The 18129-nt window shown below is 36.1% G+C and overlaps 1 protein-coding gene across 3 annotated transcripts in view; it reads right to left on the reverse strand.

Moving 5' to 3' along the window:
- Positions 1–8276: 8276 nt before the first annotated feature.
- LOC135215514 (CDK5 and ABL1 enzyme substrate 2-like) overlaps positions 8277–18129 on the reverse strand; it is an 82119-nt gene continuing 72266 nt past the window's right edge. For all 3 annotated transcript variants that reach the window (XM_064250325.1, XM_064250327.1, XM_064250326.1), the window contains one exon: positions 8277–15657. In XM_064250325.1, the coding sequence (XP_064106395.1) occupies positions 15517–15657 (141 nt within the window). In that variant the 3' untranslated portion in view covers positions 8277–15516. The remainder of the gene's footprint in view (positions 15658–18129) is intronic.

Here is an 18129-nt window from a genome sequence, read left to right on the forward strand (position 1 = left end):
CCCTCTTCAATATTTTTTTCCAGTACCTACTATTGTAACAATGCAAGTTATTGAGGACCTCATTTAAGTTTTGAGTAACTGGATATTGCATTAAGTTTCAAGAATCATCAGTTGGTAGTACCTGTACTACTTTTAGCATTTCTTTCAAAGGTTCACTTCTTATCTTTCAAAAGTTCGAACTAGCTGCCACTTTATAAACGGTCTCTTCATATAAAGAGATACGTACTTATTAATGTTTGTTATTTCAAACTTTTTCTTTTGGATCCCTGGTATACTGTGCATAAGCAGTTTGTTGTATTTTTGTATTATTATTCTTTGAGAAACATCGTGACATTTGCAGTGTGCGATAGGTAACTAGAAGCTTCCCCTTCCTTAAAAGTATGATAATAGCTGGAGTTGTAGAATTTATCTAATACTCTTTTGTACTAATATTCATTATGTGCATTCTTCCCGTAAGGGGACAGTGCCGTTAGTGCACCTCATTCGGTGCAATGTAGGCATTACTTCAGGTTCTTTGCAGCTTACCTTCGGCCCCTAACTGCAAGTTTTCTCTCCTTTTACTATCTCCCCGTTCATATTCTTTCCCATCTTCTAACAATTGTTTCATAGTGCAACTGCGAGGTTTTCCACCTGTTGTAACGCATTTCAAACCTTTTACTGTCAATTTCCGCTTCAGCGCTGAATGGCCATAGTTGCCCCAGTTGCTGGCATAATGCCAAAAATCTATATATATATATATATTAAAATTCTCTAATTCTTTATTATTGCTGTTGAGGTGAAGCTTTTTATATCGATCTTTGATGCAAGATTCAAATCATCGCAACTTTCTGGTATAGCTTAAGAGTTGTGGAATCTGATATTCGTTTGCACGAGTTTTCATTGAGGCTGACACTGCAAGATTCAAATCAATATCAGTGCGGGCTCTTTTGGAAATTTCTTGGTACAGTAGTTTGCTTAGTTCTTTCTCCATACATCTTTGGATGACTGGGGATGGTGAAATCTTAATATCTTGGTATGTGATTGTTTGTTTGAGTGTTTTTTTTACGTTACATGGAGCCAGTGTTTATTCAGCAACGGGACCAACAGCTTTGCTCGACTTCCAAAGCAAGTCGAGACACCTCTAACCCCTCAGTGGAATGCGCAAGAATCGAACTCGCGGCCACCGAGGTGGCAGGCCAAGACCATACCAATCACAGCACTGAGGCACTGGAGGTTTGTGATATATGGTCTTGACATTATTAGCTCGTTGGTCTTTAGTGCTAAAGCATCATTGTGACCTTATTTGGTGCTTTATTGCTCTTGTTTACAGTTCCTCTTAAAAGAAAATTTCATTATCTGTATTATTATTCCTAATCGAATAACTGAAAGCCTTGGAACCTTAATTATACTTTTCAGAAACTATCTTCACGAGATTACTGAATATTGCATTATTACCAAGATTCATTAGTTGGTTGTCCTACACTTACCTAATTTCTTTCAAAGTTCAACTGTACTCGTTTTATTAATACTTTTCTATGTTCTGACTAGTATGAAGATTAGCAACTATGTATTATCTTCCTACTGCGATATACTTTGAAACTTTCCTCTTTTAGATTCCTGCATACTGTATTGCTATTTTTAAGATTCATTGATTATAGATGCACGTTTACTGTTTTGTGTTAAGTCAGGGTTCTGACTAGCTGCAGTTTATCTGGAAACCTTCTGGATGGGGCACTAAAATTTATTAGTTTAGGTTCTTAGGTGGTCACTTTTAGCTTATTGTAATCAATCCAGATAAGGGTGGTTGTAATTTTAGTTCTGATACTGATGAGCGCATAATACGGGCACTCTTTGGATCTTGAATCACAGTTTTGACCTTAGTTTTTGGATTTTGTTTTCAGCAAATACACATAACTGTGGCTATGCAAAGTAAGCACTTGCTGGACCTTTTATCCAATATTTTAGCATAGTTTTGAAGCGGGAGGATTTGTGTACATGGTACACATATTGTAATTCTCTGTGCACATTTTGAAATGGAAGTTTTGGCCATGAATTTTTTTGCTATTGGTAATGACGTTTCTTTGCTTTTCCAATTGAGATACCGAAGATTTCTAGGTCTCGTGCACTCTTGCATTTTCTTTTTCTTTTTAGGGGATCTCGTATAGTATTTTTGTTATTTAACTGAAGTCTATTTTCAAAACGGTGAAAGTACAGTTCTCAGATGGTTAAAAAGTAGCTTAACTGGAATCCTTGGTAAACCTTTCAACTCTTACATTGCTGGCCCAAATTATTTCTTCTTAACTCACAGAAATAGTGGTGAAAGATTAGACATGGTAGTATCCCTTGGTTCAAAAAATGTTCTAAACAAATAATTGCCAGAGCACAATGCTTTAGCTATTTGTATTTTTCCAAGGTATAAAAATCAGAGCCTTTTATAATTGTATCTATCAATGCAAGCCGAGATGGTTAATGAACATCCTGCTAGCCACCACTGTCCTTAAGTTCCTGCCAGAAGATGTCTTTGAACAAACAGTCACCTACGAAGTGCTGAAGGACAAACTAAGATCGTCCTTCAGTATGCTGCATGTCTTCAAAGCAAAGAAGTTCCTAGACAAAGGGGGCCAGCAATGGGAAACCCATAGCCGTCGCATGTCTACAAGCAACTGCAGCAGCTAGTTACGATCCCTGCCACAGATGGCCGCCCAGTCTACGTTGGACCTTGTAAGAGGTGTCCTACGCACAAAATTACCCTGCCAAACAGTTAAGGATGGTAGTCATGGCCATCCCCACCACATCAACCATGGACCTCAAGGAGTTCCTAAAGATGGTTACTGAGCCTACACAACCTGTAGCAGTAGCCACCCCACAGCCACAGCAGCAGACAGACAGAGATGGACAGTGATCTAGATGGCCCTGCCACCCACCTACAGTGCTACCAAAGCGTCAGGTGGATAAACAAACCAAGTACCATATGCCCACAACGGAAGAACGTCCCAAGGGCATTTGTTTCTACCACTGAAGGTTTGGGAATAAAGCCCAAAGTGCATCCCAAAAAGTGACCCACACCCCTAGGTATACTTTTGGTAGGGGTTGTATACTGTGAGGTCCAGCTTGGTTGCTAGGGCATCATCGCTTCAAAATAAAAGTTCTATGCAACAAACTGAGTACTCTCAAGAAACAAATCCAGCGCTCCTGATTCAACCTTTCTTTCATGCAATTTTCATTAGCTATTTTGTTATTGTTTGAACTGTAATTTCTAATGCATGTCACACACTGCAAGCTTTCCAACCTTAAGTTCAATACTTATGATTGGAAAGTTTGCAATATGTCTGAGACATGCATTAGTAATTACAGTGTTTGTCTTAAAGTAGCTTCTAAAAAAATACATAAAAGATCACTTGAATTGGGAGTGCTGGATCAGTTTCTTGAGAGGACTCTTATCATAGATTTTTGTTTTAAACCAAGGATACCAAGGGTTACGGAAACCGAGGTGGACCTCACACTATTCCCCCACCAAAAGTAGGCCAGGGGAGTGGGTCACAGTCTGGGACATGTGGTTGGTTTGATCTGTCGGTGGAGACCCAGGTGATCCTCCCATCAACTGTCAGCTGGTACGTTTTCCCTCTTTTGCAGTAAGAAATGTGGTCCAGAGTAGGATGGAGAGAGGGTGGGGCTTGTATGCGTCTTATCTTATGAATGCATACTTTGCTCTTTTGAGGTCTTCGGGGATGTCTTCTTTCTTTGCTATGTCATATGTTGTCTTTGCCAGCATTTTGTTTTCTTAAATATAAAATTTAACTGTTAAAACCATTTTTCAGGTGTGATACCTGTCAGGGATTTCATATCAATAAATCAAATCGCATTGACTCTCCCTCCTACTTGCCACCTTGATACTGATCCAGAATGGAAATATTCATCCTGTATCAGCGCTAAAAAGTACTGGCAAGTTACTAATCTATCCAAGCAAAGCTGGGCACCCTCGCAAACAGAACCCAACAAAAAATTTAATGGCCTGTGGCCAATGATGTCCCTCAGGTAGAATAAGGAAAGTCATGCCTACAACCTAGACACATGCCCTTGCTGCCATGAGCACTGCAAAGATCATCTGAAAGGGCTATGTCCAATCCTACACCCTGAATGTGAACAAAGGGTGATGTATCTTCCTCAGAGGAATCATAAGATCACTGGTACCTTGTATAGCAAAGGAAGTTAGTTCCTATGTACCTCCAAGGACTACCAAATGAAATCTTGCTGAGAAAGGTTAGAGAAATATAACTACAATCTATCAGGAGCCAACTAGTCCTGAGACAGTGGATCCACTGATAAAGATGCTAGGGGGGGGAGGAGGAGAAAAAAAAAAAAAAAAAAAAAAAAAAAAAAAAAAAAAAAAAAAAAAAATAAAAAAAAAAAAAAAAAAAAAAAAACAAAAAAAAAAAAAAAAAAAAACAAAAAAAAAAAAAAAAAAAAAAAAAAAAAAAAAAAAAAAAAAAAAAAAAAAAAAGTCGCTACTGAGAAAATGTGTTGGTTACTTAAAACTCAATCCTTTACCCCTGGGTTAGTAATGCTCTGGGCTTAGGCTGTGAAGGACATGTTTACCTAAAGACTGAAGACTCGCATACTGTTGAGCACAAGCCATATAGTATAGCCTAAATCAAATCTTGGCAAGGATAAACGAGGAATCTGCGACCAGCTGAATCAGAACTTGAGCATAGTGAAAACCCCCATTCAAAAGCCACCAGCCTTGGATACAACAGACTATCAGCCTAGAGGAGTAGCCGAATCAATTTGAAAAAGACTGATTTAAGCTTGTTGATTACCTGAGGAGGAGAAAAAACTAAGATTAAATGGCAGAAAAGGTAAATCCAGCCAGATCATTCTTACAATAATGGAGTTTATGTAGATTAGTTATTTATATCTAAAGAAAGGGACACCCCCATCCCTGCCTCCGACATGAGACATGGTGTTGCAAAATAAGGTCTTAGAATAATGAAGTTTATCTAGATTATTTATTACTAAAGAAAGAGATGTCCCACCCCTGTCTCTGAGACAAGACAGGGTGTCAGAAAAAAAGGACTTTACTTCTCTTCACTGAGAATGTGTTGGTCACACTGACTGTGTTGAGCAAAAAAAACACTCAATCCTTTGCCATGGGTTAATAATGCACTGGCATTATTTTTTGGCTGTGAAGGACAATATTACCTTCTATCCAAGAGAACACTATCAACAGAGGGAAAGAGACCCATACCTTAAGAAAACCAGTCAAATAATGTTATCCCCCACAAGTGGAGACTGAAGACTGACTTATTGTTGAATACAAGCCTTATAGCCTAGCCAGAAGAGATCAAATCTCAGATGGGTGAAACAAGAGAAGCCGGAGTCAACTTGAAAATAACTGATCAACTTGTTGATCACCAAAGTAGGAAAAACACAAAAGGTTAAATGGTGGAAAACATAAAATCCAGAAATAATGGAATTTATCTAGATTATTATAACTAGGAAAGAGTGACCCCACCCCTCCCTCCGAGACGAGACAGGATGCCAGAAAAAAGATCTTTGCTAATTTTTACTAAGAATACTAATCTCAATCCTTTACCCATGGGTTAGTAATGTGCTGGGGTTAGGGTGTTAAGGACAAGTTTACCTTTTATTCAGGAGAACGCTATCAATAGAAGAAAAGTGAGCCATAACTTAAAAACGCTGTCCAATAATGTTACCATCACCAACTGGAGAAATCCAATGCCAATGGACTGAAGACTGACTGACTGTTGAGCACATGCCATACAGCCTAGCATGAAGAAATCAAACCTCAGGAAAGGGTAGAAAAGGCATTCTTTACCTGTTGAATCAATAATGTTCAAGTCTAGAAATAATCTCCAATTAAAAGTCACCAAGCTTGGATGTCATTGGCTAGCCCAAGTCAATTTGAAAATGACTAAACTACCTTGTTGATCACCAGACACGCAGAAAAAAACAAAAGGTTAAAGGGTGGACAGCATAAAATCCTGATCATTCTTAGAATAATGAGATATATTTCAACTTTACATATTATATACTATACTTAAGGTGCATATTATATACTATACCTAAGAAACTGACTCCAGATACTGAGCTAATCTGTCCGCTGGTTACTCACTGGCAGACGGCCAAGCAGAAGGAAGTGATCAATCAAGCACCTGTAAATGCTACCATATATATAGAGAGCAAAACCCTTCTCTCTGTTTGGCCAAGTAGCCCTACAGTTGTGCTGAAACAAAAGCACTTCTGAGTAATCATCAATCATTCTTGTAAACGCAAAGGGAAGTAATGCTCTCCGCGCTCCCTGACCATTGAACAATCTTAGCCCTCCAACACATTCTTAAATTGATGCATTTCAGGAGGGAGAGTACACTGAACTCCTCTTCTGGGTTCTTACTTTACTGTGTTAGCACTTATGGGTTCTTGCTGAACTTTGTTAGCATTCTTGTGGTTTGCACCAGGAAAGACAGTAACAGAGGAGATCCAGAAGTGGTATTTCATCTTCACCAAAGAGAGAGCAGGAAATCTGCCCCTACGAAACAACAGAGGTAGCTGAGCATACTCTGCCAAAGGTGATCTGACTGTTCCTGCCTGGACAGGAGACAGAGCTATAACATCCCCCAAATTTGCTGTGCTTACAAGCCTAACCAAGTATTTGTCTATCTGCTCATTGGGAATAAGATCATCTTACATTTTACCCTGCCTGTTAAAAGGAAGTAGGTGGATTCTCTTTCAGAGCAAAACCCTGGGAGAAAGACTGAACAGGTAGCACTACTAGTGTATAGAAGTGAAAGTCTAGGACGACATTCAGGTGAGAAACTAATTGTAGAGCCGTCTTGGGTTCAAATCAAAGACTTTCAAGAGCAATGGTCCAATAGCAAGCAAAAATAGGATGACTTTAGACTTCTCTGATAGACAAGACAAGTACTCACAAGTACATATTTCTTGGAACTGTCTAAACATGAATGATGGACTATATAACAGCTTGTGCCATTCCATCTACAGAGAGTAAGCAACAATCATTCCTTAGGGTTAGGGGTTTGAAGACCTGACTCCAGTACCAGTAGCCCTCTCACTCAAGGGAGGGACGTGAAAAACTTCAGAAACTGGTCCCTCATGACTTCTGGTACCTTCTCCATCATCTCTTGAAATCCTGAAAGCAAGGCTCAACATCTTCAAGAATCTGAAGGGAAGATAAGACATATCATTTGGCTCACTGAGAGCCCAGCAATACCAAAACACTGCAAGGGTACTTACTTATAAGGATGGTCAAGAGGCCATGCATGCACAAAGTGAACAGGTTGTGCAATAAGAGCACGAGAGAATTCCTCCTGGACTCCTAATGCGAGAATGCGAGACTGTTGACTTACTACTGCTACCTCCGAAGAAGAGCAGTTTATTCCAGGAATGAGGAGGAAGACACAGACAATCTTGGAAACGACAACAATAACGAGGAAGGAGGTGGAGAAGAAGGCTACTTTCTTTTTCTCTGGGATGGCAAGGTTGTCTTTCACAATGAAGTGCTGGTAGAGCTACAGCAACCAGATAATCCCCTTCCTTTCTTATGTAGAAGCTAATGTGGATGCAGAAACTGCATATCAGCAACTGTGTCCCCAATGAAAAATGCCCTTCTCTTACTTGCCAGATCATCAAGGAAGAGATGAAGATGGACTAACCTGGAAAATTAGGAGGAAAGATTTTGTCAGATGAAAACTGCCGAATGTGTAACAATTCCTTGTCCCTTATTTAAGATGAGAGAAAAGGGATCTGGCATGGGGGAGGGGGGGGGGGGGTCAGATGGAAGGGAAACCAGTGAACACCTCTATTCCTTCCTTCTCTTACACAAACTATGAGACAACTTCTCACTAGGAAGAGAGGACCACTACCTATAATGTACAGAAGAAAGATTTTAGAATCTTTATCCCCATAAAATGAACAGTACTTTGCGAGTCTACCAATGAGGTTTTTATAACAAATAACCAAACCCAGCTTTAAAACAGATAGAAAGTAATCACATCCTATCTTAAAGGCGGTAGGAAAGTAACTGTCGGGTCATGGGACACCAAGGGCATTCTGGCTACTTCATACCCCGTGAACTGGTATAGATGCCAATAGTCCCTGGATCTCACAAATTTATTATTGATTCTACCGGTTTCCAGCTTGGCGCTAGTATTATCCTAATGTTAAGACCGAAGGTTTGTTTCGTATATGAACAATAACCAAATTAAGCAATCAGTTTTAAGTATTTCAACAACCTTCTAAGGTTAAGTAAATTAACAGTATGATAAATATCATGCATTTTTTATGAAGACACTTACAACATTAAGTACAGACTTATGAACACAGTTCATATGTTTTTACTTTACCACATTTGCTGATTGCATGCATCCTGATTGCACTTTATAACATATCACAGAGCAGAAGACATCTTGGGATTGTAGCTTGGCAAAGGAAATGTACTCTTGCTTGTTTATAACAGGCAGCCACTACATTTGACATGTATAACTGTACTTATTTTAAAGACAGAAGCTTTGATTAATAAATTATGAATTATACAACTGACATGAAAATAAATTGAGAATCCTGATAAGTTACGAATTATTTAGACTGTATATATACAGAACATTACATATTCTATTCCCTATAAACTAGATTTACATAATATACTGTAGATAAATATATATATATATATTTTTTTCAGGTACATATCGTTCCATTACAGAGGTCACGGCCACTGTAAACATTTGGGAACAATATTTCTGACAGCTACCACTGCAAGGAACATGCAAGCACATCAAACAGCCTTATTCATAATCACTAATTTTTGTTGTAAAATATAGAAATCTGTGTGAATACAATGACCATAGTTTTCAAATACCCTTATAAAGGCCTTTAAAGCAAGTAAATCACGTCACATCACATCACAGGGGAAAATTTCAGTCGAGCACAAAGCATATATAAGTACTCATTTTTTTTTTATCGCAGACAGAAATATTGAAGCTCATGAGCTTGCAACTAACAAAATTCATGTTCTTAATGCTGCTTCATCTAATGAAGTAGGACCATTTCTTATTGTAAGAATAAAATGAACAGTGGTCAAGAAAGTAAATTTTCATAGGGCATATTCAAGATAATCAATGTATAAAAAAATAATTACATATAGTGCTTTTTTCCATTGCTTCTTCAAATTTACTGCATGACAGCAGCAATAATATATAATAAGAAATAGTACTATATCTGCAGCAAGGTTAAAGTTGAATAGTGGTTACTTTGAATTGACAACCATAAATAATTCTCTTGAATTCTTACATAAATACTTATAAGATTACATAGGATAGATCATGTAATATATATTTTTGACTATCATGGTAGCTGTGTGCATACTCTGCAGAAGCTATTCCATTACCAAAAACGACATGCTTATCACTTCCAAGATTAGTGATCCCTCACCAAAATATACACATTAAAACGGTTATAAAGTCTTTACAGCATCAGTAATTGTACTTCAGGTTATAGATAATGGGTCACAACTACAAAAAATTCTAACCTACTAAGCATTTAACCTATTATTAAAAAGACATGAAAAATATGGACATGACAAAATGTAGCAAAGCCTCTAACACCACTTACAAATATTTCAATCAATCATAATCAAAGGAGAATTAATCTAAACTTCATAAGGTTGGCATACACCCTAAAATTTCATTTCGTTTCAATGATCAAAGCATGATAAATCTTACACCTATGTCATACCATCAGGAATGAACATTCAAAACGATAGGTAACATTCAAGTAAATAATAGATCCAAAGAAACTAAAGGTATTTGTGCTTTAAATATTTGGCAGTGTAATATGGGTGGCACAAGGTGCCCAAGAAAATCTTGGTTTAAGTCAGAAAATAATCCGAGAAAACATATCTTCCACTGGATAGAAATTGAAGCTTTGGCCCACTACCTATCATATCAGGTACAGAATAGATACAGTAGAACAAATATATATAAACTTAAAAGACAACATGAAAGCAAAGGTGACAAATTACATGTTTATCTCTGAAACAAAAACTGGAAAAAAAGTATGCAGGTTCTAAGACCAGTTTTTTTTTTTACAAGGAACTTATTTCTTAAAATAAAGTTACCATAACCAATAGCATTAGACAGAGATTTGATCAGCTTCTATTAAATAATTTGAACTATAAGCCTGGAAAAATCTTAAATACAAAAAAGTTTGAACTTCTGTTTCAAATTTAGTTCATTTTTGAACAATAAATACAAACAACTTTTTGTACCTCATCACACATTATACTTTACATCCTTGTACAAGCCAAGTGACACAAGATATAATACCTCCATCAAAGCTCCTCACATACGGAACCTCAAAATATGAATATATTTGCCTTCACTAAACTACTAATTCCATCACATCATGCCACATTAAAGAATAATCTTAAACAATTCAACCAAACCAAAACTGCCTTATAAAGACAATGGTCCAAACCAAAACTGCCTTAAAAAGACAATGGTGCAAACTGACAACTACATTTGATTCACTGAATAAAAGGTGGTCATCAGACTGTTCTATAATCCATGACTGATAAGCCTTTTCAAAAAATACAATGGGCAAAATGCTTTTCAAAGGTTGTCTGGGAAAAGAGCGAAACCTGCTTTTTAAAGACACTTTGCTTTAACATGTGGTACTTGTCCTTTACTGCCAAAATGAAATCTTAAAATTGTACCCCACTTTTTGAAGTACAAGAAATTCTTCATCACAAAACCTTCATATTTATTATATCAATACACTAAGTTTTATCCTAAAACTTACTCCACAATCCTTCAGAATTAAGTAACATACTAAAATCCACTCCATTAAGGATTACTTCATTTTTGTCCATCCTCAAACATTTTTGGAAATTTTAAACAAAACAAGAGACAAAAAATGCACGATTTACAAGTTGAAAGGTAACGATTACAAGCAAAATAGAAAAATGCAACATGATCGTTATGTGACTAGTTTTAGCAAAGCAGTGAATATCCTTTTCATGTTGTAACAGCTGAAGAAAAAAATCATTGTAAAACTGAAATATATTCGTGATGCCAATGAACTGACTGAATACTGTATACTAACATCATTACCAGTAAATTATCAGTAACAATAACAACAAATGAAAATATGTAGTCTTGTACAAGAATTACTCGTAGTATAAAATACATATTGCTTCATATTGTACAACTGGCTCTACTTAGAACCACATAAATAAAATACAGTACGATTATGATGAACAAGAGCCCCAGGGAAAAGATGCTCACATCCATATTCAATGATTGTAAGAAGGTAATATAAATAAACTTGAAGAACCATACGTTAAGTACTGTACACAGGAAAAAAATGCTTAGCAGAAAATACAACTATTACACATACAGCCTACGTCTTTCAAAAGCATCATATACTGAGTTAAGGAGTCAAAGTTATGGAACTTCAGCTAGAAAAACCATCTGGGTGCCTTAAAAGACTTGTTCCAACAAGTGGTAAATTTTCATTCAATTTAAATTTTTAAGAACTGATACAATAGCAGATAAAATACGACTAGAGCAATAAAGCCACCCTGTAAAACTTGGCACAATGATGCATGCAAGACAAAACTAGCACTATAAATGTCAAATACCAAAGCCAAAAAATAATCAAGTAATGAAATGATGCAATCTCCAAGTAAATTAAAAAGCTTTTTGGGAGCAACAATACACACAAATTTAACAAGAAACTTCTAACATAATGAGACCATCATAGAAAGAGTCATCTTACAACCTTTCTCAAAACCTTGCTTACCTAAAACAAAAAAACATGTTAAGCATTCCATTCACAATTCTAGCAGCACTGAAAAAGGTATGAATGCTTCATCTCTCATGCCACCAGAAGGAAACAGCCATGCATACATGAAAAGGAATCTACTATATTTTCTGCTTTTAAAGGACTACCCCTTCTACTTATTACCATTACAGAGAAATTAAGTAATTGCACTATTATTTAGCCTCTAAAACTAGCATCATCAGTTACATTGTCATATAACATAAAATGAACAGCTAGACAAAACACAAAGATAATACTGCACTGATGATTGAGGATACAACAAAAATAAAAAGCAAGTGCAGGGCAATCAAGATATAACAATGAAATTCCTCCCATAAATACATTTATATTACAAATGGATGTTTTAATAATATATCAGTATCCCTCACTACAAAATGGAAAATCATATAAATCAATTATTAACAGAGAAATTGGTTTGCAGATTAATTCTACATCTTATACACTGTAAAAATGCTAATAAAAAAAGTAATCATAAGAGATCAGAAATCAATTGCAATAAAATTACACACATATATTATTTAAATGATGTGCAGTGCTACAGAATAAACGACATTATCAAAGGTTTTAAAGAAATTAGTGCATCACATTTTATACTGAAAATGAATCAACAGGAGATTAATACGCTGTACAATAAACTGCATTGTAACTATGGTAGGAAAACCTCCATAACTTCAGCAGCAAGTTTGTCATTGGAATAGCTAGTCTATAGATTCAACCATTTTACACATGTGCAACTGAGCATTGGTTCCATTAGGATATCAATGTAAAACAGTTTTTCTCAAGTACTACAGATTGACATGGATCTAATAAAATATTTCTACAGAAGTAAATTTTGTAATAATACTGTGCTAGTATACCTTTTAACAAATGAAATCCTGACACAACAACTGACCAAAAATCCTTAAAGAAAATATGCATAAAACTGATAAAAAATTACCAATATTGCTTATAAATCATACACAATATCCAAATATTTGTAAACAGTTTTACACAACGCATAACTTTCTTTCATGTGTACACATATTTTTAACTGCTAACAGGGGAGAAAGCAGACTGCTAAAATTTTTTGGCAAAACACTGGTGAAGTACCAATGTATGACTGAAAATTCTTGAGGGAGACAATCTCCAACCACTCACTTCACTCTGTTGATCTCCTGCAGTTAGACCTATTCAATTTATCGAGTTAAAGAAATTATTTCCCTGAAGAATATAACTTTTTATGTCAAGAAACAAATTTTCCTTTCAGTTTCATAACTATATCTCTAAACAATTTCTTACATTTTCCAAGTGAATAGCACATTATGGAAGAAGGATCTAATATTATTCACATAAAGCTAAGAACATGGACCCACTTTAGAAATGAGTAACATCTGCAATCAAAGAAGAATGGGCCACAGGAATGTTCTATCAGATGGCTACTAGTATGCATGTATGCATAAAATTGGAAACTTGAACTGACACAGTTGACACTTCTAGTAAATACAGTGGAACTATGGTGTTCATTTGATATACAGTATCCACTGGTATGGAAGTTCTATCTTACCAACAAGGGCATGGTGCTACAGATGTGTTCACTTCATCAATCATGTAAAATAACATGCTTTAAGTATTCCCTACAAAACTGAGGGACCTATAAACAATGATTTAGATGACTTGTTGAAAATTTCAGTTAATTAGTGAGATGGAAATGGTAACCTACCTCTAAAGAAATTTCACTGAAATGGTCAAGTATGCATGGCATCTGTAGATATGGTAAACAGGTGAAATGGTGAAGATTAGAGTGGTTCTCATTCAAGTATACCTGCTGGCAAGACACCATAAACCCTGCAATAATTTATCAGTCTTTGTGGTCCTAGTGGTAATGAAATACTATAATGTTTCAGCATAAGGACAAGGAATTCCTTAAAGTTTTGTATGGGGCTCTCATGACGCTATTGGTATTTCATGAGAAATACCCTCGCTCTTGGAATGATATAGTGCACAAAGTTCAAAGTGCTATGACAAGCCTAACACAATGCAACTCACATTATTATGACGACTAACAGCATTTTTAAATTCATTACATTAGTCTGGCATGAAGCTGGGAACCAATATAACTGTATGGTTCTCTGCCTTAACAACATATAGTGATGAAGATTGGTAAGAAGATGATCAGGCACCCACCTGCACTTTGTAACCTAGCTTCTGAGACAGAGAAAAATACATTAAGGCAGTCTTCAGGCACTAGCGATTTAATCCTATTAAACATTATTTAGTTTATACATAACAAGCAATTTTGGCTACGAGATCAAATCTGTAAAAAGCTGATCTATGGAAATGTGTTTTCCAGAACCAAAGAGTGGGTTAACCATAAAAATTCTGCAGTTCTTACATAACTTTTCATGTTGCAATATGAACCATCAAGCATACAGAAACTGTATGTGAAGAAGAACTGTATGTGAAGAAGATACCGGGGATTCTAAAGTCAAACATGGGAAGCAGGAAGAATATGGTTTCTGGAGCAAAATGTTTGATGCCCGCTGTGCCTGACATCTGTTAATTCTATAGAACCATGTCATTAATATGCAGTCTTCTAGTGTGTACTCATATCTGTTAAATAATATTTCCTTGTGTCAGCTACCTATTCAGAGCTTAAAAGGTTCTTTGACACATCTTTTTGGCCCAAACTTTTCACTGCCATATAACATGTTAGCAATGTAACATTTATTTGCTTGACCTTGTTTATAACAATAAAGGTATGGATAAATGGCACTCAAACCTTACCTTATGCGAATATCTGGCCAGTTATTACCTGGGACTCAGGAAATTACAACTGAATTGCATGTAAACAGATCAAGACCAAATATACCTAACTCACTCCTTTACTACCAGTAAAAATTTTGCAGATAATGTATGAGAAAAGGCATGTGCCTCTTAAACCAAAGGACATGCAATGATACAGTAGTAGTTCCAGTTGCCAATGTTCCCTGCACCCTCCAAGAACTTCCAAAACCAAAATTTAATAATGTGCTACATGCACAAAAGAGTTTGATTTTATTACAGGCTTTTATAAGTATAAAAAAGAACTGAATACCACTAACATACGTATCGGAAATGCTATCTAGTCTGGAAAACCAAGATATTAACATATTTTTGACTTTACATAAAAACAATTAGTAAAAGAATCAGTCATTTGAAAATTGTGCATATGAATATAATTACTGTAGATATAAATCATCCCCTGACTGCAGGTAAGCAAAGCTTCAAGCTTAGCAAAAGAACATGAGTGAGGTGGTTCCTTCTCAAGTTTCTATGATCTATCTGCAATTACAACTACCACTGGTATTGGTACTTCACAACAAATTGAATCGTCTACTTTCTTCACCTCTGACAGGTAAAAATACAAAACACTAGCAGTTGCATAAATAATTAAGTGTATTCATATAAGAATATTTGTAAATTCATTCCTTAACTGATAAATCATAATGGTTATTTAAATACAAATAAAAAGAGAGAAATTCCTCTTTTTTTTCAGTCACTGGTTCATAAAAATTAAAAAAAAAAATTGGATGATCAGAACAAAAAATTGAAAACTCAAATTCTTCTAACGCAATGCACCTACCAACTCCCTACAGGAATTTGCTACACTGTTAATGAATGGTTGACAGCCTTGTGTTTTCGTCAAGATTCGAAGAGTAACCGTTGATAATGCGGAGTCACATGCCAGGTTGGTAAGTGCAAACCAAACTCCAATGCCACTAAAGATGCAAATTCCCACTGTGTAAGGTCACGCCTATTCAACCGGAATGTACTTTCTGTTTTCTGTGATGGAAATAAGAATTATGTAGAGCATCATTTCATAAACATATTCCCTTTCCCAGTTTTGCACAACAAACTAAAGCTACAGATAAAATACAAACAATCTAGAACTTAAACTTGATTGTTGAATTGCAAAAAACAGACAATTTGATAAGCAATGACCATTTTGAAAACTGAAGAAATTAAATCAAAATTTATATTTCAAGAGTAAATATTTATGAAGTAGAATAGAAATATAAACATTCCACATAACCATTAGTCTGACATGATCTATGAAAATGGACATCCTGTGTTCCTAAATTTCATACATCCATCCTTGTGAATAATGCTGACTGCTGGACTAATCTATAGTTAAAGCTAATTGATGAAAGTTATTCATTACTTATTTTTGTTACTGACATTTTTGGAAACAATACGCTGGAGATGAATGGAAGTGAAAGCACAGAAAAGCCATGAGTGGTGGAATATCAGAAACCCTTTCTGTCTCATGGCAATGGCGATGGCGGTGATAGTGAAACAAAAATATAAAAATCCCTCTAAAACCAAATACATAACTCAGATTAACTTTGAAACATTAATTAAAGTGTAAACATGACAAAACAACCACCATTTAAGGAGTAACTAATTCATGGATTTAATACTACAGCTTAATCTACTTACTTTTGACACTTTCTTCAGGAACTGAATGTCAGGGACCTTTTTGAATATATGAGAAGTGAATGCAATATAGACTTTGATGATGAAATTTTATTTCAAGGACTGAAAGATTTTAAAGTTATTTATCTTAAAATCCTATCATTTTTTATCTGGATTCTTACTGTTTATAAGTGTGCTGAACTAGTGTAAATCTTTACCAGGACGTTTAATAAAACTTTGGTCTCCTTTATACTAATTTTCCATTCTTTTTTGTTGGTTCATCTCTCAAGGGTTAATAGCGCTGGAAGATGGTCAGCCCAAGACTGAATCCAGCCCTATCTATTGAGATCAGACAAAGCAACAGGAGCAGTGCTTACCTAAAAAACTTTATCCTCTCTCAAATTAATCCACACTACCCTCTAGTTAAAGATATCTGCGATCTTGTAAGTTCATCATAAGCTATCTGTTTTCATATACTACTGAAAGGGGAAAAAGGCATCCCAGAAACAGGAATGCCGAGTGGGAAGCGAAAAAATGAATTACATACATGAATACATATTCTCTGTATGCAAAAGAACTGCAGCTCTGATATCTTTAATTCATGATTTACATCTAATTTTCTTGTACCAAAGTAAATATAAATATACTTTTATGAGCTTCTCATTTGAAATGGATGAGAGAGTCTGAAAAATGTTTGGAAACTGGGTATCATGGCAGTCAGTCAGTCTTAATGATGGACCATAATATTTCAATGACTACAATGACACAGCACAAGGCCTCCTCTTGTACCTGAACATTTAAGTTGCCTCAATACCTTCATTTTATATTTACTGTTGGCATAAATAACACAGAGTACTAATTCAAGTTTAACACACCATTAAGCATTGATAAAAATTAGAATAAGGCACACTTGCACTGGAAAATATACTGACATAAACTTGTACAAGCCAGTGAAAATGTTATTGTTAGTATACAATAAGGTTTTGTACATACTTACCTGGCAGATATATACTTAGCTATACGTCTCTGACGTCACGACAGAATTCAAAACTCGCGGCACACGCGACAGGTAGGTCAGGTGATCTACCTTACCCGCCGCTGGGTGGCGGCTGTAAGAACCAATCTCCCTTTCCAGCCAGAATTTTTTTTTCCTTTTTTTCCTTCCACCGGTCTCCTGAGGGGAGGCTGGGCGGGCCATCAATCGTATATATCTGCCAGGTAAGTATGTACAAAACCTTATTGTATACTAACAATAACATTTTTGTACATGAACTTTCCTGTCAGATATATACTTAGCTGATTGACACCCTTGGTGGAGGGAAAGAGACAGCAATACAAATATGGAAAAAAGGGGAAAACAACACTAGTTGTAGGATGTAAATACAACCTTGGTTCTTACCTGTTTAGGCAGAAGACTTCGTAGTTACTGTCTATGAGTCTGCGTTGCCTTAAGAGCTTCAGCGAGGGCGTGACCTACAGCTGACAGACTCTTTGGGTCTATCAAAGGGATTTGGTTATCCGCTTACTTGATAGAATCCGAGTAGGATCTGTCAACGGGGATTCGCCCACTTATATGACAGAACCTAACCACTATCATTGCAAGGAGCTCAAACATAAACCGATCACCTAACCAATCTAATCATTGTTAGACTACGAAATGAAAAACATGCCTACCCGCATGTTCTTTCAAACAACCAAAAACTTACAACCTAACAAGGGGAAAAAATATATACTACTAAGGATATGTCTCAGCTCCCTGCCCCAGCACCGAATCCGCCGATACGTACGGGCCTAACCCGAAGCACTTTTCATACGTAACTTTGACGTCTCTCAGATAGT

Source organism: Macrobrachium nipponense, chromosome 5 (genome assembly GCF_015104395.2).
Source record: "Macrobrachium nipponense isolate FS-2020 chromosome 5, ASM1510439v2, whole genome shotgun sequence".
NCBI classification, from domain to species: domain Eukaryota; kingdom Metazoa; phylum Arthropoda; class Malacostraca; order Decapoda; family Palaemonidae; genus Macrobrachium; species Macrobrachium nipponense.